The sequence below is a fragment of the Panthera onca genome, chromosome B4 (assembly GCF_046562875.1).
Source record: "Panthera onca isolate mPanOnc1 chromosome B4, mPanOnc1 haplotype 2, whole genome shotgun sequence".
NCBI lineage: Eukaryota > Metazoa > Chordata > Mammalia > Carnivora > Felidae > Panthera > Panthera onca.
The window spans coordinates 29,527,730-29,554,037 of NC_138345.1; the positions used below are offsets into that span (position 1 = coordinate 29,527,730).

At 35.3% G+C, this 26,308-nt stretch overlaps 1 protein-coding gene across 3 annotated transcripts in view; it reads left to right on the plus strand.

The window, feature by feature from the left end:
- LOC132694958 (uncharacterized) overlaps window positions 1–26,308 on the plus strand; it is a 232,996-nt gene that overhangs the window by 154,500 nt on the left and 52,188 nt on the right. For all 3 annotated transcript variants that reach the window (XM_060659011.3, XM_060659013.3, XM_060659014.3), the window contains one exon: window positions 25,906–26,010. In XM_060659011.3, coding sequence (XP_060514994.2) covers window positions 25,906–26,010 — 105 coding nt within the window. The remainder of the gene's footprint in view (window positions 1–25,905; window positions 26,011–26,308) is intronic.

Sequence of the window (26,308 nt, forward strand, 5' to 3'; positions counted from 1 at the left end):
AATAGCTTGAGAAGGATAGGTATTATCTCTGCTTTAAACGTCTGGTAGAACTCCCCTGGGAAGCCATCTGGTCCTGGACTCTTATTTGTTGGGAGATTTTTGATAACTGATTCAATTTCTTCACTGATTATGGGTCTGTTCAAGCTTTCTATTTCCTCCTGATTGAGTTTTGGAAGCACGTGGGTGTTTAGGAATTTGTCCATTTCTTCCAGGTTGTCCAGTTTGTTGGCATATAATTTTTCATAGTATTCCCTGATAATTGCTTGTATCTCTGAGGGATTGGTTGCAATAATTCCATTTTCATTCATGATTTTATCTATTTGGGTCATCTCCCTTTTCTTTTTGAGAAGCCTGGCTAGAGGTTTGTCAATTTTGTTTATTTTTTCAAAAAACCAACTCTTGGTTTCACTGATCTGCTCTACAGTTTTTTTTAGATTCTATATTGTTCATTTCTACTCTAATCTTTATTATTTCTCTTCTTCTGCTGGGTTTAGGCTGCCTTTGCTGTTCTGCTTCTATTTCCTTTAGGTGTTCTGTTAGATTTTGTATTTGGGATTTTTCTTGTTTCTTGAGATAGGCCTGGATTGCAATGTATTTTCCTTTCAGGACTGCCTTCGCTGCATCCCAAATTGTTTGGATTGTTGTATTTTCATTTTCGTTTGTTTCCATATATTTTTTAATTTCTTCTCTAATTGCCTGGTTGACCCATTCATTCTTTAGTAGGGTGTTCTTTAGCCTCCATGCTTTTGGAGGTTTTCCAGACTTTTCCCTGTGGTTGATTTCAAGCTTCATAGCATTATGGTCTGAAAGTATTGATGGTATGATCTCAATTCTTGTACACTTATGAAGGGCTGTTTTGTGACCCAGTATGTGATCTATCTTGGAGAATGTTCCATGTGCACTCCAGAAGAAAGTATATTCTGTTGCTTTGGGATGTGGAATTCTAAATATATCTGTCAAGTCCATCTGATCCAATGTATCATTCAGGGCCCTTGTTTCTTTATTGACCATGTGTCTAGATGATCTATCCATTGTTGTAAGTGGGATGTTAAAGGCCCTTGCAATTACCACATTCTTATCAGTAAGGTTGCTTATGTTTGTGAGCAACTGTTTTATATATTTGGGACTTCCCATATTCGGTGCATAGACATTTATAGTTGTTAGCTCTTTCTGATGGATAGACCCTGTAATTATTATATAATGCCCTTCTTCATCTCTTGTTACAGCCTTTAATTTAAAGTCTAGTTTGTCTGATATAAGTATGGCTATTCCAGCTCTCTTTTGACATCCAGTAGAATGATAGATAGTTCTCCACACCCTCACTTTCAATCTGAAGGTGTCCTCAGGTCTAAAATGAGTCACTTATAGACAGCAAATAGATGGGTCTTGTTTTTTTTATCCATTCTGATACCCTAGTCTTTTGGTTGGCGCATTTAGTCCATTTACATTCAATGTTATTATAGAAAGATATGAGTTTAGAGTCATTGTGATATCTGTAGGTTTCATGCTTGTAGCGATGTCTGGTACTTTATCTCACAGGATCCCCCTTAGGATCTCTTGCAGGTCTGGTTTAGTGGTGATGAATTCCTTCAGTTTTTTGTTTGGGAAGACCTTTATCTCTCCTTCTAGTCTAAATGACAGATTTGCTGGATAAAGGATTCTCGGCTGCATATTTTTTCTGTTCATCACATTGAAGATTTCCCGCCATTCCTTTCAGGCTGCCAAGTTTCAGTAGAGAGAACGGACATGAGTCTTATTGGTCTCCCTTTATATTTTATTTTATTTATTTTTTTTTAAATTTTTTTTTAGCATTTATTTTATTTTTGAGACAGAGACAGAGCATGAATGGGGGAGGGTCAGAGAGAGGGAGACACAGAATCTGAAACAGGCTCCAGGCTCTGTGCTGTCAGCACAGAGCCTGACACAGGGCTTGAACTCACGGACCACGAGATCATGACGTGAGCCGAAGTCGGCCACTTAACCGACTGAGCCACCCAGGCGCCCCTTCTTTATATTTTAGAGCACGTTTATCCCTACTTTCAGAATTTTCTCTTTATCCTTGTATTTTGCCAGTTTCACTATGATGTGTCGTGCAGAAGATCGGTTCAAGTTACGTCTGAAGGCAGTTCTCTGTGCCTCTTGGATTTCAATGCCTTTTTCCTTCCCCAGATCAGGGAAGTTCTCAGCTATTATTTCTTCAAGTACGCCTTCAGCAGCTTTCCCTCTCTCTCTTCCTCCTCTGGAATACCAATTATGCGTAGATTATTTCTCTTTAGTGCATCACTTAATTCTCTAATTTTCCCCTCATACTCCCGGATTTTTTTTATCTCTCTTTTTCTCAGCTTCCTCTTTTTCCATAATTTTATCTTCTAGTTCACCTATTCTCTCCTCTGCCTCTTCAATCCGAGCTGTGGTTGTCTCCATTTTATTTTGCAGCTCATTGATAGCAGTTTTTAGCTCCTCCTGGCTGTTCCTTAGTCCCTTGATCTCTGTAGCAATAGTTTCTCTGCTCTCCTCTATACTGTTTTCAAGCCCAGCGATTAATTTAATTTTATGACTGTTATTCTAAATTCATTTTCTGTTATATTGTTTAAATCCTTTTTGATCAGTTTGTTAGCTGTTGTTATTTCCTGGAGATTCTTTTGAGGGGAATTCTTCTGTTCCGTCATTTTGGATAGTCCCTGGAGTGGTGTGGAACTGCAGGGCACTTCCCCTGTGCTGTCTTGAATAACTTGCATTGGTGGGAGGGGCTGCAGTCAGGCCTGATGTCTACCCCCAGCCCACCGCTGGGGCCACAGTCAGACTGGTGTGTACCTTCTCTTCCTCTCTCCTAGGGGCAGGATTCACTGTGGGGTCGTGTGGCCCATCTGGGCTACTTGCACAGTGCCAGGCTTGTGGTGCTGTGGATCTGGCATATTAGCTGGGGTGGATCGGCAAGGTGCACAGGGGCAGGAGGGGCAGGCTCAGCTCGCTTTTCCTTTTGTGATACGCTTCAGGAGGGGCCCTGCGTCACTGGGAGGGAGTCAGACCTGCCACCAGAGGGATTGATACGCAGAAGCACAGCGTTGGGTGACATAAATTACTTGACAATTTAAAAACACAACTAAAATGTGATCAGCTTTAAAAAAAAAATATATATATATATATATCTGCACACACACACACATATATACATATACATACATATATATACATATACGTATATATACATATATGCATGTATACATATACGTATATATACATACATATATATACATATATATATGTATGTATGTGTGTATATATATACATATATATATATTTTACATAATCTGTACATCCAATGTCGGGCTTGAACTCCAACTATGAGATCAAGAGTTGCATGCACTACTAAGCCAACCAGAAGCTCTAAATGTGATCAGCTTAATTTATGGTTTTATTATTGAATTTTTCTTTAAGTTGAATATTTAAAACATTAATTGCCAAAATTGAAGTTCTACAGAACTAGTAAATGTTGTAAAGCTATTTGTACCATTTATTACTTCTTATAGTCTTTAATATTCTAATTATTATACTATATTTCTTAAATCTATTGACCAAGAAATCTTATCCTTTTTTTCATCTTGGAATAGAGTTTCATGGAATACTAGTTTAGAAAACACTTTTCTAGGAATTTTATACAGAAATGATAATTATTTAATTTCTAAAAGTAAAACATTCATCCATTATTCACATTTCAATTCTTATCAAGTATCATTTAATGCTAAACCATATTGGTTATTATCCAGTAGACCTTATTCAAGATATTGTTTATAGCTTTTTAAAATTTTTCAATATTTGAGTGTAGATAGCAACTGTTATATCATTTTAAAGGGAAAGGGAATATTTGTTTTCTTCTACTGTGCCTTGCTATTGATATTGGTATACAAGATTTTCTACAATTTGTGACATTGGTTTATAATTTTTAAAAAGTTATTTATTTATTTGTTTGTTTGTTTGCTTGATTCCTTGCTTGTTGGTTTTCTCTGTTTTCTTCAAACATGGATTAAGGAAAGTAGGATATTATTAGAGGATTAGAAAATTTCTATTTCAATTTTTTCTTAGTATAATAAAAAATTGAATTTATCTCTAAACTTCTTATGAACCAAATAAAATCCAGGTATTATAGATTGTTTCTGTTATTTTTATTTTAAATATAGAAAGTTTTAAGAATTAATTGGGGTGCCTGGGTGGCGCAGTCGGTTGGGCGTCCGACTTCAGCCAGGTCACGATCTCGCGGTCCGTGAGTTCGAGCCCTGCGTCGGGCTCTGGGCTGATGGCTCGGAGCCTGGAGCCTGTTTCCGATTCTGTGTCTCCCTCTCTCACTGCCCCTCCCCCGTTCATGCTCTGTCTCTCTCTGTCCCAAAAATAAATGAAAAACGTTGAAAAAAAAAAATTAAAAAAAAAAAAAAAAAAGAATTAATATAATGAACACTTGCGTGTCTGTGTCCCACTTAATAAATATAATAAATCTAAAATATTGAATTTCCCTCTTCATTCTTCTCAGATTATTGCCTCTCATTCTGAATTAGATGGCTATTAGTCCCATTTATTTCTTTATATTTTTGCTAAATATGTTTACATCTCTAAAGAATTTATTGTTTTATATGATTAAATGGTAGTATGCCATATGCTTTTTTCTTTAGCAAATTGCCCTTTTGGTTCAACAGTTGTAAGATTAATCACTGTTGATAATTTTAAATTTCATTTATGTATTTTTATTGTATATTGGTCTGGTTTTTGTTTTTTATTATTATTATGATTTTATTTTATTTTATTTTATTTTATTTTATTTTATTTTTAAGTGTATTACAAATTTTGCCCATTCTCCTGTGGATATTTGGACTATTTATGTTAGGGGAGGTCTACCATATTCTTATGAAAGATAATGCAGAGGTAGTGTTCAAAAGTACAAATGCTGCAGATAGACTTCCTGTTTTTATGCCTACCTATGTCACTTACTGTGTAAATTAGTCAGTCTCTCCATGAACCTAGTTTCTTCATGTATTAAATATGACTAGTCATAGTGTCCACATTATAAGGTTATTGTGGGATTTAGGTGAAGAGTGCATAAACTCCATAAAATTATCTGCTATTATTATTTGCTATATCTGGTGAGAATTTTTCTACTATATTGTTGTAGTATATAAACACCTTTTTTTTTTTGCATTTTGTTTGCTTGTTTGTTTTTAGTTTCAGGTTTTTATTTAAATTCCAGTTAGTTAACATACAGTGCAGAATTAGTTTCAGGTATACAGTTTAGTGATTCATCACTTACATACAATACCCAGTGCTCATCACAACCAATGCCCCTCATAATTCCCATTACTGATTTAACCAATCCCCCTGCCACCCTCCCCTCCAGTAACCCTCAGTTTCTTCTCTATAGTTAAGAGTCTGTTTTATGGTTTTCCTCTCTCTTTTTTCCCCACTATGTTCAGCTGTTTGTTCTTAAATTTCACATATCAGTGAAATCTTATGGAATTTGTCTTTCTCTGACTGACTTATTTTGTTTCACAGTATAGTCTGCCTCCATCCCCATCATTGCAAATGGTAGATTTCATTCTTTTTTAGGGCTAATATACCACTGTGTATACATACATGCCTACTTTATTCATTTATCAGTCAATGGACATTTGGGCTCCTTCCATAATTTGGCTTTTGTTGATAATGCTATTGTGAACACTGGGGTGCATGTATCCCTTCAAATCACTATTTTTGTATCCTTTGGGTAAATATGTAGTATTACAATTGATGGATGGTAAGAAGTTCCATTTTTAACAATTTGAGGAACTTTATACTCTTTTCCAGAGTGGCTGTACCAGTTTGCATTTCCACATACAATGTAAGAGGATTCCTTTAATCTTCGCATCCTCACCAATATCTGTTCTTTCATGTGTTGTTAATTTTAGCCATTCTGACAAGTGAGATATGATATCTCATTGTAGTTTTGATTTGTATTTCCCTGATGATTTTGAGTATCTTCATGTTTCTGTTAGCCATATGGATGTCTTCTTTGGAAAAATGTCTATTCATGTCTTCTGCCTGTTTTTTAACCGGGTTATTTGTTTTTTTGGTGTTTTTATAAGTTCTTTATAGATTTTGGATACTAACCCTTTATCAGATATGTCATTTACAAATATCTTTTCCAATTCTAAATGTTGCCTTTTAAGTTCGTTGATTGTTTCTTTCCCTGCACAGAAGTTTATTTGTTTGTTTATTTTGATAAATTCTGAAAGGTTCCTGTTTGCTTTTGTTTCCCTTGCCTCAGGAGATGTATCTAGTAAGAAGTTGTTATGCTGATGTCAAACAGTTTGCTGCCTGTGTTCTCCTCTAGGATTTTGATGGTATCCTGTGTTGCATTTATGCCTTTCATCCATTTTGAATTTATTTTTGTGTTTGGTTTAAGGAAGTAGTCCAGTTTCCTTCTTTTGCATGTTGCTGTCCAGTTTTCCCAAGACCATTTGTTGAAGAGACTGTCTTTTTTCCATTAGAAATTCATCCTGCTTTGTTGAATATTAGTTGACCATATAGGTGTATGTCCATTTATGGGTTTCCTATTCTGTTCTATTGATCTATATGGTGTGTGTGTGTGCGCGTGTGTGTGTGTGTGTGTGTGTGTGTGCCAGTACCATGCTGTCTTTGTTTTTCTTGAATGTTTATTATTTTTGAAGAAGAGAGAGAGACAGAGCGTGAGCAGGGGAGGAGCAGAGAGAAAGGGAGACACAGAATCCAAAGTGGGCTCCAGGCTCTGAGCTGTCAGCACAGAGACTGATGCGGGGCTCGAACTCACAAACCATGAGATCGTGACCTGAGCCTAAGTTGGATGGTTAACTGATTGAACCACCCAGACACCCCTATGCTGTCTTGGTCACTACAGCTTTGTAATATAACCTGAAGTCTGGAATTGTGATGCCTCTAGCTTTGATTTTCTTTTTCAAAATTCCTTTGACTATTCAGGGTCCTTTGTGGTTGCATACAACATTTGGATTGTTGGTTCTAGCTCTGTGAAGAATGTTGGTATTATTTTGATAGGGATTGCATTAAACGTGTGGATTACTTTGGGTAGTATAGACATTTTAACAATATTCATGAGCTTTGAATGTTTTTCCATTTCTTTCTGTTATCTTCAATTTCTTTCATAAGTCTACAGTTTTCAGAGTATAGGTATATCACCTCTTAGGTTATTTTTATTCCTAGGTGTTTTATGGTTTTGGTACTATTGTAAATGGGATCAATTCCTTGAATTGTCTTTCTGCTGCTTCATTGTTGGTGTATAGAAATGCAACAGATTTCTGTGCATTGACTTTGTATCCTGTGACATTACTGATTTCGTGTGTCAGTTCTAGCAACTTTTGTGGTGGAGTCTTTTCAATTTCTACATAGAATATCATGTCATCTGCAAATAGTGAAAGTTTGACTCCTTTCTTGCTAATTTGGATGCCTTATATTTCTTTTTGTTGTCTGATTTCTGAGGTTACAACTTCCAGTACTGTTAAAGAACAATGGTGAGAATGAGCATCCAGTCTTATTTCCAACCATACGGGAAAAGCTATCAGTTTTTCTGTTTGAGATGATATTAGTCATGGATCTTTCACATATGGTCTTTATTATGTTGAGTTATGTTTCCTCTGTCCTTTCTTTGTTGAGAGGTCTAATCAAGGCTGGATGCTATATTTTGTCAAATGTTTTTTTCTGCATCTATTGAGAGTATCATGATTCTTATCCTTTCTTTTATTATTTTGGTGTACCACATTGATTGATTTGCAGATATTGAACCACCCCTGTAGCCGGTGAATAAATGCCTCTTGATCATGGTAAATAATTATTTTAATGTACTGTTGGATTTGATTTGTTAGTATTTTGTTTAGTATTTTTGCATCTATGTTCATCAAGGATATTGGCCTGCAGTACTTTTTTAAAAAAATGTTTATTTTTGACAGAGAGAGAGAGAGACAGACAGCATGAGCAGGAGAGGGGCAGAGAGAGAGGGAGACACAGAATCTGAGCAGGCTTCAGGCTCTGAGCTGTCAGCACAGAGCCTGACACAGGGCTTGAACTCACAGGCCACGAGATCATGACCTTTGCCGACGTCGGATGCTTAACTGACTGAGCCACCCAGGCGCCCCTGTAATACTCTTTTTTAGTGGGGTCTTTGTCTGGTTTTGGAATTAAGATAATACTGACTTCATAGAATGAATTTGAAAATTTTCCTTCCATTTCTATTTTTTTTGCAACAATTTAAGAAAAATAGATTTAAACTCGTCTTTAAATATTGGTAGAAATCCCCTGTGAAGACATCGGGCCCTGGACTTTAGCTTGTTGGGAGATTTTTGATTACTGATTCAATATTTTTGCTGATTATTGGGCTGTTCAAATTTTCTATTTCTTCGTGTTTTTTTCTGGTAGTTTATATCTTTCTAGGAATTTATCCATTTCTTCCAGATTACTCAATTTATTAACATATAATTTTTCATAATATTCTTTTATAATTGTATTTCTGTGGTGTTGGTTGTGATCTCCCCCTTTCTTTAGTGATTTTTATTTGGGTTCTTTCTCCTTTTTTTGGATAAATCTGGCTAGAGTTATCAATTTTATTAATTCTTTCAAAGAGCCAGCTCCTGGTTTCCTTGATCTGTTCTACTGTTTTGCTTTTTTGTTTGTTTCTATACATTTATTTCATCTCTAATCTTTATTATTTCCCTTCTTCTGCTGGCCCTAGGCTTCATTTCTTGTTGCTTTTCTAGCTTCTTTAAGTGTAAGGTTTGGTTGTGTATTTGAGATTTTTCTTGCTTCTTGAAGTGAGCCTATATTGCTATACACTTCCTTCTTATAATTGCTTTTGCTGCATCTTGAAGGTTTTAGACTATCATTTTTTCATTTTCGTTTGTTTCCATGTATTTTTTATTTCTTCTTTAATTTCCTGATTGTCCCATTCATTCTTTAGTAGGATGTTCTTTAACTTCCATGTATTTGTGGTCTCTCCAAATTTTTTCTTATGGTTGACTTGAAGTTTCATAGAGGTGTAGTTGGAAAATATATATGATATGATCTCAGTCTTCTTTTTTTTACTATTTATGCTTGATTTGTGACACAGAATGTGATCTGTTCTGAAGAATGTCCCATGTGCACTTATAAAGAATGTGTATTCTGCTGCTTTAGGATGAAATGTTCTGACTATATCTTTTAAGTCCATCTGGTCCAATGTATCATTCAAAGCCATTGTTTCCTTATTGATTTTTTGCTTAAATGATCTTTACTTGATGTTAGTGGGATATTAAAGTCACCTACTCTTATTCTATTATTATCAATGAGTTCCTTTATGTTTTTATTAATTGTTTCATATATTTGGGTTCTTCTAAGTTGGGGGCATAAATATTTGCAATTGTTAGATCTTTTTTGATAGAAGCCTTTATTATGATACAGTGTCCCTCTTCATCTCTTGCTACAGTCTTTGGCTTAAAATCTAGTTTGTCTGATATAAGTATGGCTACTCTGGCTTTCTTTTGATGTCCATTAGCATGCTAAATTATTCTTCAGCCTCTCACTTCCAATCTGTAGGCGTCTTCAGTTCTAGAATGAGTCTCTGGTAGGCAGCATTTTGTTTTTTTTGTTTTCATTTTTTTATCCATTCCTAAACTCTATGTCTTTTCATTGGAGCACTTATTCCATTTACATTAAGAATAATTATTGATAGATATTAATTTAATGTAATTGTATTATTTTCAAGTAATTGTTTCTGGAGATTTTCTCTGTTACTTTCTAGTTTTTGTTGCTTTTGGTTTTTCTTTCCACTCAAAGAATGCCTATTAATGTTTCCTGCAGGGCTGGTTTAGTAGTCACGAACTCCTTTAGTTTGTGTTTGTCTGGGAAATGCTTCATCTCTCCATCTATTCTGAATGACAGCCTTGCTGGGTAGAATATTCTTGGTTCCAGATTTTTCCCTTTCAGCACGTTGAATATTTTCTGCCACTCCCTTCTTGCCTGCCATGTTTCTGAGGAGGGATCTTTTGCTAACCTTATTTACTTCCCTTGTAAGAAGGGAATTCTTTTGTCTTGTTGCTTTTAGGATTTTTTCTTTACCTCTATATTTTGCAACTTTATGATATGTCTTGGTGTTGACCAGCTTTTGTTGATTTTGATGGGAGTTCTCTGTGCCTCCCAGATTTGGATGTCTGTTTCTTTCCCCAGATTAGGATGTTTTAAGCTATAATTTTCTCATATAAGCCTTCTGCCAACTTTTACTTCTCTTCTGGAACCTATACAATATGAATGTTATTATGTTTTATGGAGTCAATGAGTTTTCTAAGTCTACATTCATGATCCAATATTTTTATTTCCCTCTTTTTTTCAGCTTCATTTCTCCATATTTTTATCTTCTATATCATTTATTCCTTCCTCTCTTACTTCACCCTTGTGGTTATTATATCTAGTCATTTTTGAATCTTGATTATTGTATTTTTGTTTTTGCCTAATTTTTAAGTCTTTTCTCTTTGTGGTAAGATACTCTCCGGAGTCTTCTATGATTTTCTCAAGCCCAGCTATTATCTTTATGATTGTTGATTTAAATTCTGGATCATGCAGGGGTTCCTGGGTGGCTCAGTCAGTTAAGTGTCCAACTTCAGCTCAGGTCATGATCTCACAGTTTGTTAGTTCGAGCCCCACATCAGGCTCTGTGCTGATAGCTCACAGCCTGGAGCCTACTTCAGATTCTGTGTCTTCTCTCTCTCTGCCCCTCCCCAGCACATGTTCTGTCTCTGTCTCTCAAAAATAAATAAACATTAAAAAGTTTTTTTTAAATTCTGGATCATGCATATTACTTATATCTGTTTATATTAGATCCCTGGACATAGCCATTTCTTGTTCTTTCTTTGGAGATGAATTCCTCCATCTTTGCATTTTGTCTAGGTCTCTGTCTTCATCTTTGTGTTATGAAAACCTGTTATATTTCCTGCTCCTGAAAGTAGTGGCTTTATGAAGAAGAGGTCTTTTAGTGTCCAGGGCCTGGCACTTTAGGAGGTGTCTCTGGTGTATGCTATGTGAACTCTGCTGCTGTTTTTTGGCTTTTCTTTCTCTCAGGTCAGTCCAATGCAGTTTCTACTTGCCTGCTGGGGGGAGAGTGGACCTTGGCCAGAGTGGTGAGTTTTTACTAGTTGTACTCTGGTCTGCTTGTTAAGAGACCTAATGCTATTTCCACTAGAGCTGAAGCTTTGTAGAACTCTATAGTCAGTGAACATGTACTTGTTGGGGGTGGGCAGAGGGGTTGTGCTGGTCTTCTGGGGGAAGAACCCACTGCTCTTGTTATCAGGTACAGTTGGCCACAAAAAGCAGCACCTGCACAGTGCAGGGGGTGGAGCTTGGCATAAATGGTTTAGGCTGCCACTGTTGGTGCTGTGCTGTTTACTGAGGTTAGTATATGCTAATGGGTGAGAGAGGTAACTGGCACCAGCAAGCTCCTCAGTCCCAAGAGAGGGAAGCTGGCACCTTTGAGAAGCCCTCTCAGAAGGGCAATATTCCTTGTGTGTCACAGGCATCACTCAGATTGCTGCCTTCAACCTGTCTGGGTCTGGGCCATCTGCCCTCCTGGTAGACCCTTGGGGTCTATCCCACGCAGTCTGGTAGAGTTTTTAAAATCCAAACTTTATGGACCTGTCATGGTGAGGACCTCTGCTGTTGCTCTGGGGGAGGATCTCACCACTCTGGGGTTGCTCAAGTTTGTTCCAGAAGGAAAGTTTCACCAAAGCACCAGAGGTATGGAGTTTGAAGTAAATCACAACAAAAAGCCAGTGTGCAGGTTAGCCACCCTCAGCAGGTGTCTCTGCACATATCCTGAGGTGAAGGCGCGGTAAATGGTACCCACTGGCTCTTTTATCCCTAGAAAGTCAATGCCACCTCTTCTATATATGCTGGGATGCTCCCTGGTGACCCCAGGGTAACCACAGGTCACACTGTGGTCTATTTGCCCTCTTTTTCCATAGGGGCATTGCAGTGCCCTCAGGGTTCCACACCAGCCATGCTATAGACCTCTAAAACTCCAGTCTTTGGGCCCAGCTGGTTGTAAAACTCTTGATAATCAGCCCTTCTCACTTTCCCAGTCAGTGTTTTTGGAAAAGTTTTTCCTTGTCCAATCCCCTCTGTGCTCCTCTCTCCTCCTCCTCCTCCTCCTCCTCCTCCTCCTCTTCCTTCTCTCTCTCTTTCTCTCTCCCTCTCTCCTCTCTCCATGGCCAGGTTTCCCTCCCTCTGCAGCACCCATGATCCATTTCTCCTCCAAACCATGTCTCCACACTTCTTACCTTCCAGGATATGACCTTTTCTCTCCCTCTATTTGTGCAGTTTGTTCTTTCAGTTTCCAGATTGATTTCTTGTGTAGTCAGAATGACTTGATATTCATCTAGCTGTGTTCAAGGGATGAGGCAAACCTAAGGTCCTCCTACTCAACCACTTTAGCTCCTCCCTGAGATTTTATATAAGCATATTTTAAAAGAAGGCTAGGTAATAATCATATTTCCTGTCATAATTTTTATATAGCAAAAAGAATGGATCTTTAAAAATAACACTATAACGTCCCAGAGTCTAAGAAAAGAAAGTTTATATAATGTCAGTAACATGATAGATAACAAAACATATAATAGTACATATACTAGGCTAAATAAATATTGATATAGGTCATGATTCTCATTGCTTAATTACAGATATTTTTATCAACATAAAACTAAAAAGAAAAATTCATTATATGTCATCTCAACAGATTTCTTCTGCCTTTATTATAGAACTCAGTTTATCTTAATCATTTTAATTAGACCTATCTAGCCTTATCTTTTTCTTACCCTCCCTTTATAAAAGTAGCAATTGCAATAGTTACAATTTATTGAGATGTTTACTATGCACCAGATACTATGGGATCCCATTTTATAGATAGAGGATTAAAGAAAACTTAAAATGGTTAAATGACTTAACTAATGTAATCACATAGATTCTAAGAAGAGCCAAGATTTGAATGTAGGATTTCTTTTTCTATTAGGAATTTGTTTTAAAGTCTGTATTCATTAACACTATTTATATATTGATTTTAGTGATTATTTAATTATTTCACTTTATAATCCTCAATTCTAAAGGCCCATTTTCTTTTCCTCACAATTGCTCACTCATTATATCAGGGTAAATTTGGGTAAAGCCCTCTGAATTATAGAAAGTGGAGCCAGTTCTAGAACTTTTAGTTAAATCGCAGCTGCATGTACAATGCTGGCTGGACATCCTTCTCTATACAGTCATACCTGACTATGCAGTAGGTATTTTGGAATCCACAGGCTCCAAGAACTCAATATTTTTTAAAAAAACTAATCTTTACTCCAGACATGCTCATCTTAATGTTATCTTTTATTATTATGGCAAATGAACAATACAAATTGTACAAAGAAAACAGCAATAACTAATATGCTTACCACCCAGACCCAGAAACTAGCCTCTGTTGCCTCAATGGCTTCTAGGCCTTTATTTTGTCTATTTATCTGTCTATTATCTATCTATCTACCTATCTATCTATCTATCTATCTATTTATCTATCTATCTATCATCTGTCAGTCATCATCATCATCATCTTCTTCATCTATGTATCACTTATCTATCTTTGTGGGTACATAAATATTATATACTGTATTCTTCATCTTAACATTAGAGTATTACATGTAAAACTAAACATACCCACCTAATCCCCATCATTTGACTGTCACCATGATTTCAAGTTACATTTTGTCCCTTAAGAGTTAACCATTAATCTTTTTTTCATGTGTGCATTTTATTCCATAGAAATATATGTCATGTGGGGGGCCTGGGTGGCTCAGTTGGTTAAGCGTCCGACTTCAGCTCAGGTCATGATCTCACGGATAGTGGGTTCGAGCCCCGTGTCAAACTCTGTGCTAATAGCTTGGAGCCTTGAACCTGCTGTGGATTCTGTGTCTCCCTCTCTCTGCTCCTCCCCTTCTCTCTCTCTCTCTCTCTCTCTCTCTCCCCCTCTCTCTCAAAACTAAATAAAAACATTTAAAGAATTTAAAAAAGGAAATATATGTCCTGTTTCTGTACAGTTTCAAAATGTACACTAATAATATAACACATTTTATTATTGGTAGAATTGAATTTAACTGTTGATTAATATTTAGGATGGAGCAAGAAGGTATTATGCTAATCAAAATAAGTTAGAGAAAGACATAATACCATATTTCACTTGTATATGTGGAATTTAAGAAACAAAACAGATGAGCAAAAGGAAAAAAGAGAGGCAAATCAGAAAACAGACTCTTAACTACAGAGAACAAACTAACGATTATCAGAGGTGGGTGAGGGGATCGGTTAAATAGGTGATGGGGATTAAATAGGTGGGTGGGAATCACTTGTTGTGGTGAGCACCCGGTGTTATATTGAACTGTTCAATCACTATATTGTACACCTGAAACTAATATTACACTGTATGTTAACTAACTGGAATTTAAATAAAACTTTAAAAAGAGAGACAGCAGGAAAATAACAGAATTGAAACAAGAACTTATTCTCAATAACTGCTTTAAACATAAATGGACTAAAATATACAGTCAAAAAGCAGAGACTGGATGAATGGATTTTTAAAAATCCATCAATATGCTGCCTACAAGAGACTCACTTTAGCTTTAAGGATACTCATCAGCCCAAAGTAAATTGATGGAAAACTCCACACAAATGTCAAGCAGAAGAAATCAGAACAGGAGTGGCTACATTTATAGACTTTCAGTTGAAATTGGTCCAAATAGACAAAGAAGGTCAGTGAATAGTGAGAAAGGGGTAATTTTAGAAAGAAGATATAATAATAATTATACATGTACATACCTTTATACTAAAGCAGATATGAAGAAAAATTTTATAGGGAGAAATACATAGAGATACAATACAGTAAGGGGCTTCAATACCTTACTTCCGACATTGGATAGATACAGAAAATAAGGACTTAAATAACACTGTAAACCAAATATACCTAACAGATATATACAGAACATTACATATAAAAGCAACAGAATACACATTATTCTTTTTTTTAAAGGGTGTAAATTATTTATTTATTTATTTTTCAATATATGAAATTTATTGTCCCAAAAGGTGCCCTCCTCGAAACCCATCACCGACCCGACCCTCCCTCCCACTCCCCATCAACACTCAGTTTGTTCTCAGTTTTTAAGAGTCTCTTATGCTTTGGCTCTCTCCCACTCTAACCTCTTTTTTTTCCTTCCCCTCCCCCATGGGTTTCTGTTAAGTTTCTCAGGATCCACATAAGAGTGAAAACATATGGTATCTGTCTTTCTCTATATGGCTTATTTCACTTAGCATCACACTCTCCAGTTCCATCCACGTTGCTACAAAGGGTCAGATTTCATTCTTTCTCATTGCCACGTAGTACTCCATTGTGTATATAAACCACAATTTCTTTATCCATTCATCAGTTGATGGACATTTAGGCTCTTTCCATAATTTGGCTATTGTTGAGAGTGCTGCTATAAACATTGGGGTACAAGTGCCCCTATGCATCAGTACTCCTGTATCCCTGGGGTAAATTCCTAGCAGTGCTATTGCTGGGTCATAGGGTAGGTCTATTTTTAATTTTCTGAGGAACCTCCACACTGTTTTCCAGAATGGCTGCACCAATTTGCATTCCCACCAACAGTGCAAGAGGGTTCCTGTTTCTCCACATCCTCGGCAGCATCTATAGTCTCCTGATTTGTTCATTTTGACCACTCTGACTGGCGCAGAATACACATTATTCTTAAGAACACAGGAAACATTCTTCAGGATAGATCATATGTTGGGCTACAAATTTAAGAAATCATATTAAATATTTTTAATGACCAGAATAGTATGAAGATAACAATCAATAATGGAAAAAGTGGAAAATTTTACAAGTATATGAAAATTAGGCAGCACACTCCTGCACAACCAATCAAGAGGTAAATCAGAAAGCATCTTGAGACCAATAAAAATGAAAAACAACATACAAAAACTTATGAGTTGTAGATATTTACATTAAGAGAAAAGAAAGATCTGAAATGAATAATCTAACTTTATTCTACAAGGAATTAGTAAAAGAAGAAGCCCCAAATTTTTTTGAAGCCCCAAATTAGCAGATATTTGAAGCCCCAAATTAGCAGAAGGAAGAAAATAATAAAAATGATAGCTGAAATAAATGAAACAGAAACTGGAAAGACAATAAAAACAAATCAATAAAACAAAGAATTGGATTTTTTAAAACATAAACTAAATTTACAAACTTTTAGCTGGACAACCAAGAAAAAAAGGAAGGACTCATCTAACTATGATGAGTCTTATGAGTTTTATGACTGAAAAAGGAAACATTAGATCAGTAAAATATAGAATACTGGTTATTAATCCCAAGGGTATAGGGTACTGTTCACCAGTTACTAAACCCAGAGAAGAACTGCAAACACTTTTTTCCATGTCATTTGACATGAGAGTTGCTAATGAAAACACAATGCAGTCAAGCACTGAATGGAACAACACTTTACGTACATAGAGAGACTAAGCAAGATTAGCTTCAGTAGTGCAGCTTAGTGTTCCATGGTCAGTGAGTCTTTTCCAGTGGCTGATGGCAAGCAGTTTTCCTATGTACATTCCTCCTGTGCCACAGTAGAAGGAACAGTCCCATCTGGGCAGAGGACAGATAAAACACTGGAGTTGTCCAGGTTCCATATGACCCACAATCTCCAAAGACATATTAATCATTCATTGAGTGCAGAAAAAAGGAAAGATAATTTTCACACAGTGTGGTAAGCCTGGCACAGTTTGTATGGGTACTATCTCTCTTGGTAAGAAATGTCCCAAACCCAAGACTCATTCTTTTTTTGTTAATATGTATATTTTTAATTCAGTTATAATTATCATACAGCATTTTATTAGTTTTAGGTGTACAATAAAATAGTTCAACAATTCTATGCATTATTCACTGTTCATCACAATTAGTATACTCTTAATCCTCTTCAACTATTTCACCCATCCACCCACCCCTCCCCAAGGCAGCCACAAGTTTGTTCTCTATGTTTAAGAATCTAGTTTTTATTTATCTCTTTTTTCTTTGCTTGCATGTTTTGTTTCTTAAAATCCACATATGAGTGAAATAATATGGTATTTGTCTTTGACTGACATATTTCACTTAGCAATAACCTCTAGATCCATCCATATTGTTTCAAATGGCAAGATTTCATTCTTTTTATAGCTGAACAATATTCCATTGTGTGTGTGTGTGTGTGTGTGTGTGCGCGCGCATGCGTGAGTGCCATCTCTTTATCCATTCATCATTTGATGCACACTTGGGTTACTTCCATATTTTGGATATTTCAAATAATACTACAATAAACATAGGGGTGCAAATAAGCCCAATAGTGGAATTATTGGATTTTTAATTTTTTGAGGAACTTCCAAATTGTTTTGTATGGTGACTGCACCAACTTGTATACCTACCAACAGTGAACAAGGGTTCCTTTTTCTCCACATCCTCACTACCACGTTTTGTTTCTTGTATAGTTGACTTAAGCCATTGTGACAGATGTGAGATGATATCTCATTGTGGCTTTGATTTACAATTCCCTAATGATTAGTGATGTTGAGCATCTATTCATGTGTCTGTTGGCCATCTGTATGTCTTCTTTGGAAAAATATTTGTTCATGTTCCGAGCCCACTTTTAATTGGATTATTTGTTTTCTTGGTATTGAGTTGTATAAATACTTTATATATTTTGGATATTGACACTGTATCAGATATAACATTTGCAAATATCTTCTCCAAATCAGTAGAGTGACTTTTTGTTTTGTTGATGATTTCCTTTGTTGTAAAAAGTTGTTATTTGTTATAGTCCAACAGCTTAAATTTGCTTTTCTTTCCCTTGTCTGAGGAGATATATCTAAAAAAAATGTTTCTATGGCTAATGTCAAAGAGATTACTGCCTGTTTTCTTCTAGGAATTTTACAGTTTCAGGTCTACATTTAGGTCTCGAATCTATTTTGGGTGTATTGTGTATGGTGAGAGAGAGTAGTCCAAATTCTCTCTTTTGCATGTAGCTGTTTGGGTTTTCCAGCACCATTTGTTGAAGACATTCTTTCTGCCCATTGGATATTCTTGCTTCTGTTGTCATAGGCTAATTGATCATAAAAGAGTGGGTTTACTTCTGGACTTTTTATTCTGTTCTAGAGATCCATGTGTCTATTTTTGAGCCAATATTATACTGTCTTGATTACTACAGATTTGTAGTGTATCTTGAAATCTGGGATTGTGATACCTCCAGCTTTGTTTTATTTTTCAAGATTGCTTTGATATTCTCTCTTTTGTGGTTCCATACAAATTTTAAGATACTTTCTCCTAGTCCTGTGAAAATGCTATTTATATTTTGATAGGGATTGCATTGAATTGGTTGATTACTTTGCATGGTATGGACATTTAAATTAACATTATTAGTTCTCCCAATTTGAGTGGAACATCATTACTTGTGTCGTCTTCAGTTACTTTTATCAATGTTTTATGGTTTTTGTAGTGAAGGTATTTTACCTTCTTGGCTAAGTTTATTCCTAGGAATTTTATTCCTTTTGTTGGTGCAATTGAAAATGGGTTGTTTTGTTTTTTAAGTTTTTATTCAAATTCCACTTAGTTAACTTACGGTGCAAGCTTCAGGTAAACTTAGTTTCAGGTAAACAATGTAGTGATTTAAGAAACAACACAGATGGACAGAGTATAGGAATAAACCTAACCAGAGGTAAAAGATCTATACTCTGAAAATGATAAAACACTAATGAAAGAAATTGAAGATGACACAAATAAATGGAAAAACAACCCATCTCATTTACTGGAAGAACAAATATTTTTAAAATGTATTTATTTCCCAAAATAAATCTAAAATATACATTTAATGCAATCCTTATCAAAATACCACCAACATTTTTCACAGAGCTATAACAAACAATTCTAAAATTTGTATAGAACCACAAAAGACTCCAGATAGCCAAAACAATTTGGTAAAACAAAAGCAAAAATGGAGGAATCACAACTCCAGGCTTCAAGTTATATTGATCAAAGCAGTATGATAATGGCACAAAAACAAACACATAGATCAAAAGAACAGAATAGAAAACCCAGAAATGAACCCACAACTATATAGTTAATTGATTTTTGACAAACAAGGAAATAATATCCAATGGAAAAAAGTTCATGTACTTTTTTTTCTTTTTTTATTTTCTGTTTGATCCATTAGTATTTTAGTAGCTTGTTGTTTAATCTGCATGTATTTTTGATCTTGCCAGATTTTTTTCTTGTGATTGACTTCTAGTTTCATAATGTTGTGGTCAGAAAAGGTGCATGGTATGACTTCAAAGGTTTTGTATTTTATTCAGGCCTGTTTTGTGACCTAATATGTGATCTATTCTGGAGAACGTTCCATGTGCAATTGAAAAGAATTCAAAGCCATTGCTTTTTGTTGATTTTATGTTTAGATGATTTGTCCTGTGATGTAAATGAGGTGTTAAACTCCCCTCCTATTATTGCAATAGTTTGTTATTATTTTATGTGGTTCAGTGTTCCCATGCTTGGTACATAAATATTCACAATGTTAGATCTTCTTGTTGTATTGTGTAGTGCCCTTCTTTGTTTCTTGTTACAGTCTTTGTTTTAAAGTCTAATTTGTCTAATAGAAGTATTGCTACTCTTTTTGATATCCATTTGTGTGGTAGATGTTTCTCCATCCCCTTTCCTTCAATGTACAGGTGTCTTTAGGTCTAAAATGAGTCTCTTGTAGGCAGCATGTAGTTGGTCTTGATTTTAATCTACTCTTACACCCTATGTCTTTTGATTGCAGCATTTAACCCATTTACATTAAAAGTAATTACTAATATATATGTGTTTATTGTGATTTCGTTAGTTGTTTTGTCATCATTTCTGGATATTTTCTCTGATCCTTTCTTGTTTTGTCACTCTTAGTCTTTCCTTTCCTATCAAAGAGTCCCCTTTAATATTTCCGGAGGGCTGCTTTATTGCTCACAAACATCTTTAGTTTTTGTTTGTCTGGGAAACTCTTTACCTCTCCTTCTATTCTGAATTGTAGACTTGCTGGTGGAATATTATTGGCAGCAGATTTTTCCCATTCAGCACTTTGAATATATCATGTCACTCCCTTCTGTCTTGCCAAGTTTCTGTTGAGAAATCTACAGCTAGCTTTATGGGTCTTCCCTTGTACGTTAAGGATTTCTTTTGTATTGCTGCGTTTAAGGTTTTTTTCTTTATCACTATATTTTGCAAATTTAATTACAATATGTCTTGGTGTTGGCCTCTTTTGTTGCTTTTGATGGGAGTTCTCTGTGTCTCCTGGATCTGGATATCTGTTTCCTTCCCAAGATTAGGGAAGTTTTCAGCTATTATTTCTTCAAATAAATTTTCTGCCCCCTCTTCTTGCTCTTCTTTGGGAACTCCTATTATACAAATGTTATTATGTTTGATGGAGTCTCTGAATTTCCTAAGTCTATACTTATGTTGCATAATTCTTCTTTCTCTTTTCAGTTCAACTTCATTAGTTTCTAATAGTTTGTCTTCTGTTGTTAATAATTCATTCCTCTGCCTCAAGCATGTTTCTAATTTGCTTATTGCAGTCTTAATCTTGAATGATTTTTTTTTACCTCTTTTATCTCTGTGGTATGGGTCTTATTCATGTCTTCCTTTCTCAAGCCTAGTGAGTATCCTTATGCTTTTTGCTTTAAATTCTCCATTAGGAATGTTACTTCTATATGTTTTGCTTAGATCTCTGGCCATGGCTGTATTTTGCTCTTGCATTTGGGATGAATACCTCCATCCTGGCACTTTGTCTCAGTCTCTGCCCTGTTCTGTTTGTTAGAAAAGCCAGTTATGTCTACTACTTCTGACATTATGAATAAGAGGTCATGTATTGCCCAGGGCCTGTCACTTCTGGAAATGTCCCTACTGTGTGTTGTGTGTACTTTGCTGTTGTGTTTTGGTTGCTCTGTTTGTCATCTGAAGAGACTCTCCTTGCCTGCTGTGGGCAGTGTTTGGTCCTTTGCCTGAATGTAGTGCGTTTTAACTAGGTGTGCTTGGTCTGTTTGTGAAATGAGGCCTGACGCCACCAGAACTGAAAGCCTGAAGGCCAGACACTCTACCAGAACTGAAAGCCTACAGAACCCTCTGGTTGGGAGACATGGTATGGGCAGAGATTTGTACTGGTTTCTGGGGGAGGGACCCACCACACTGTCTAAGGCAAGTTCAACTGAGAACGGCAGTCCCACCAGCATAGGGCTTGGTGTATAAAGTTAGGCAGCCAGTGTCAATGCTGTGCTGCTTCCCACAGGTATGCTGAGGGAAGGAAATTGGGAAATTGTGCCAGCCAATTCCTTTGTTCCTGGAGAGGTGTCACCGTGAGTGCTGCCTCTCACTGACACACTCTGAGAAAAGCAAATAATCTCTCTCCTCTGGGCCCCAGGTGTTCTTCTGATCACTGTTTCCAAGTTGTCTGCCTCCAGGTTGTTTCCCTGCCTTCTCTCCAGGAGCAGTGCAGCGTCCTCTGAGCTCTTTGCCGGCAAAGCCCACTGACCTTTAAAACTCTAGGCTCTAAGGACACCTGGTGGCTAAGTCGGTTAAGTGTGTTTGAATTTGGCTCAGGTCACCATCTCACAGTTCATGAGTCTGAGCCCTGTTTTGGGTTCTCTGCTATCAGCTGGCAGCCTACTTAGGATCCTCTGTTCCGCTCTCTATGTCCCTCTACCACTGGTTCTCACTCTCTCTCTCTTTCAAAAATAAATAAATATTAAAAAAAAAAAAAAAAACTTTCCAGGCTTTAAGTACACTGATTGCAATAACTCACAAAATTCAGCCCCTCTAATTTTCCAAGCCAGTGGATTTGGGAAAACATTCTCCTTGTGCAATCTCATGTGTTTCCTCTCTCTCTCAACCTTCTCTGTAACCACAGCTCCCTCCCGTCTGCAACACCCATAATTCATTTCTCCCCTAAACCAATTCTGCATACTTCCTACCTTCTTTTATATGGGCTTTTTCTTCCCTCTTGTGAATTTGTTCTGTAAATCTTCAGGTTGATTTCTGGAATATTTAGGATGTTTGGTAGTTATTTAAGTTGTATTTATGGGAAGAAGTGAGCCCAGGGTCCTCCTACTCAGCTGTCATCTTTCCTTAAAACCCAGAAGAATTAATATTGTTAAAATACCCATACAACCCAAAGCCATCTATAGATTTAATGTGGTCACTATGAATGGCAATTCCACAGCAATAGAAAATATATCATAAAAATTGTGTGAGAAAGAAAGAAAGAAAGAAAGAAATCTACAAATAGCCAAAGCTATCTTAAGAAAGAAGAACAAATTTCCAGGCATCAGTCTTCCTGATTTTAAACTATATACTACAAAATTATTGTAATCAAAACTGGCATAAAACACAGCCACATAGACAAATGTAATGGAACCAAGAGTTCAGAAATAAACCTATGCCAGATACAGTCAACTAATATTATGCAAGGAAGCCAAGAATACTCAATGAGGAAATAAATTGTGTTGAAAAACATGAATATCCACATGAAAAAGAATAAAATTGATCCCTTATATACAAAAATCAACATAAAATGGATTAAAGAATAAACTGTGACAGTTTAGAAGAATCTCCTAGAAGACAGGGAAAAAGCTCTTTGATATTGATTTTGGCAATGACTTTTTAGGTAAGATACCCAAAGCACAAGCAACAAAAGCAAGTAGGACTAACCAAACTTAAAATCTGCACAGCAAAAGAAACAATCAGCAAAATGAAAAGGAAACCTGAAGAATAGGAAAAAATATTTATAAACCTCATATTGTATAAGAGGTCAATATCTAAAATATATCATATAACTCAATAGCATTAACACTAATCCAATTAAAACTGGGTAGAGGACCTGAATGTATACATTTTTCCAAAGAAAACATTCAAATCACAAGCAGGTAGGTGAAAAGATACTGAATGTAACTAATTGTCAAGGAAATACTTATCAAAATCACAATAAGATATTATCTCACACCTGTTAGAATGGTTATTATTAAGGAGATAAAAAATAACAAGCGCTGGTGAGGATGTGGAGAAAAGGGAACCTGTATGCACCTTTGGTGAGAATGTAAATTGATACTTCCAATGGAAAACAATATGGAGGTTACTAAAAAATAAATAAATAAAATAAAATAAATAGAATTATTGTGTGATTGAGCATTCTAACTTCTAGGTATGTATCTGAAGAAAATGAAATCAGAACCCTAAAGAGATATCTGCACTCCCATGTTCATTGCAGCATTATTCACCTTAGCCAAGATAAGGAAAAAATCTATGTATCTTTTTGGCAAATAAATGGATAAAGGAAATGTGGTAAATATATAAAGTGGAATATTATTCAGCCATAAAAAAGAAAATTTTCTTTGAAACAACATGGATAGACCTTGAAACTATTATGCTAAGTGAAATAAGTCAAACAGGAATGTCAAGTACTGTATTATCCCATTTATATATGTCATCACAAAGTGCTAACTCATGGAACCATAGAGTATAATAGTGGTTGCCAGGGGCCTGAGAGTAGGAGAAATGGGGAAATGTTGGTCAAAGATTACAAACTTCAATTTATAAGATTAATAAGTTCTTGCGATGTAATATACAGCATGGTGACTATAGGTAACCATACTCTATACTGGAAAATTCCTAAGAAAGTACATCTTAAATGTTGTCACTATAAATGTAATATATTTTATTTATGTTATATATTTTATATATTAAAGACTAAACAGTGTATATTTATATATACTTATTACATATACTTGTTTATATATGTGCTAATATATGTATCTATTTTATGCATATATGTAAGGTGGTAGACATGTTAACATTGTGGTATTCAGTTTGCAATATATAAGTTTAATATAATTATTAAACTGTAAACCTTAAACTTATACAATTTTATATGGCAATTATATCTCTATAAATTTGGGGAAATTTAAAAAGGAATGTATGTTTAAGTTTTGTAAGTTATATTTACCTTAAGATAATCTTCCATCATTTCTCTTGAGAACCATTATTATAATAACTATATTATAGATGACTTAGCTTGTATTTTGGGAATAAACCCTACTAGATGATGCCATGCTTTTTTCTTTAATAATTCTCAATTCTATTTCCTTACTTATTAATTTAAGATTTTTGCATTTTTATTCTAAATCAGTACTGTTAATGTGGCCGCCACTAGCCACATATGAATATTGAGCACTTTAAATGCAGGTAGTCTGAATTGAGATATACTATAAGTGTATCACACATACAAGTATTTGAAGACCTAGTATGAAATTACTATAAATTAATTTATATTATATATATTTTTTTCTGTGTAGTATTTTTATATCCCTATGCCAATTATGTCTGTCAATGTTAATACCCTTGCAGTGACTATTTTGACTTTGTAAAAATAAATTCTCTTTTTATGTGCTATGGCATAGGATGTAATATAAAGAATCCCACACATTAAAATATGTGGGCCTGTAACTTTTGAAAAGGTTAGCTTAATTGTGAATTTTAATTTTTAATTGTTCTTTCCACTTTTTCTGGTATATTTTGCTCATTGGTATTGTTTTTGAAAGTGCTGATTTCCTCAAGATTTTAAATCTTATTTTCCTGTTACTAGATGATAGATATACTGGTAGGTAAATAATGATGTTTAACAAAGAAATATAACCTAGTTATTGGCTCTTAAATCCCACCCATATGTTAGAATTAATTCTTTTCTAAAATTAGGTAATTCTTTTGTGACAATAGCTGATGATTTCCTTTGTCCTACAAACATGCATAAAACTTTTTTATTACTTGAAAATATTTTACAATCTTGGAATCCCTTGCAAATATCTACATTTCTGGATTCCCTTGAGAATGTTGATGACCCAGGAACACCAGGCCTGCATTTGTAACAGTCAATTAGAGTAATAGCTTTTTATTTTTAATAAATGTATACTCTCCATTTCACTTCTGTTATTCATGCCACTCCAAATATCACCAGGTCATTTCACTCACATTGCATGCTTAGTCCTGGTAGACCTTTGAGTCTACTATCTAGAGACTAGGTTTTGGATTCTAAAAGAACAAAATTCATTTCAAGATTTTGCACTTGAGAATATGAACTTCCAAAATATTCGTAATCTTTCTCAGCTCTACTTCCCTTATCTATTAGATGGGAATGAAATACCTACTTCCTAGAATTATTGTGAGGATTAAAAGAGATGATATTTAAAAAATGTTTAGTATATTATCTGACATATGGTAACTATTTGATAAAGTTTTAAAAATTATTAGACATGTTTGTATTCAATTGGATAATGTATGTTAAATTGTGAAGTAAATAAGGTTAAGGGGTGTACTTGTGATGAGCACAGAGTGTTGTATGTAAGTGTTAAATCACTGAATTGTACACCTGAAGCTAATATTAACTAACTGGAATTTAAATAAAAACAAAACAAAAAAATAAGGCTAGAGACACCTCAGATGGCTCAGTTAAGGGTCCAGCTCTTAATTTCAGCTCAGGTAATAATCTCAGGCTCATGAGATAGAGCCCCAAATCAGGCTCTGCACTGACAGCACAGACCCTGCTTGGGATTCTCTCTCTCTCTCTCTCTCTCTCTTTGCCCTTCCCCTGCTCATGCTAAAAATAAATAAACAAACAAACAAATGAACGAACTTAAAAAATAAGGCTGAATAACTATATGGTAAAATATTTCTAATTGATTTTATGTGCTATAATTTTACTGTAAATAAAATTTTAGTTTTAAATCAACTAATTTGGCAATCTGTTATTATTCCAGTCAAAAATGAAGTAGCCTCAGAACTTCCAGATATGGCAGATATTCCAGCAATTAATCCATCAATTAGTGATCTAATACTTCAATTAGATTTAAACAAAGTAATAGGTAAGTAGAAATTTATGATGTTTGGGCAAGTAAAACACAGTCTAAGACTTAAAGTATTTCAGCTCTAGTTCTGTTGTTAAAAGAAGATAAGAAATTCAAATGTAGGGCAGCCTTTCTCAATTTAAAAATAATTTTATTCTAATCAATCAATCTATATATCAATTAATATTCAGCTTTAAGTGAGTTAATTATGTGCTCATTAATCCACCAAACAAGCTTTCATTAGGTAATGCTTAATAGTTTTCCTTTCCTGTTTATAAAACAAAAATATATAGGATTCTCCCTAGATTGTGAATTT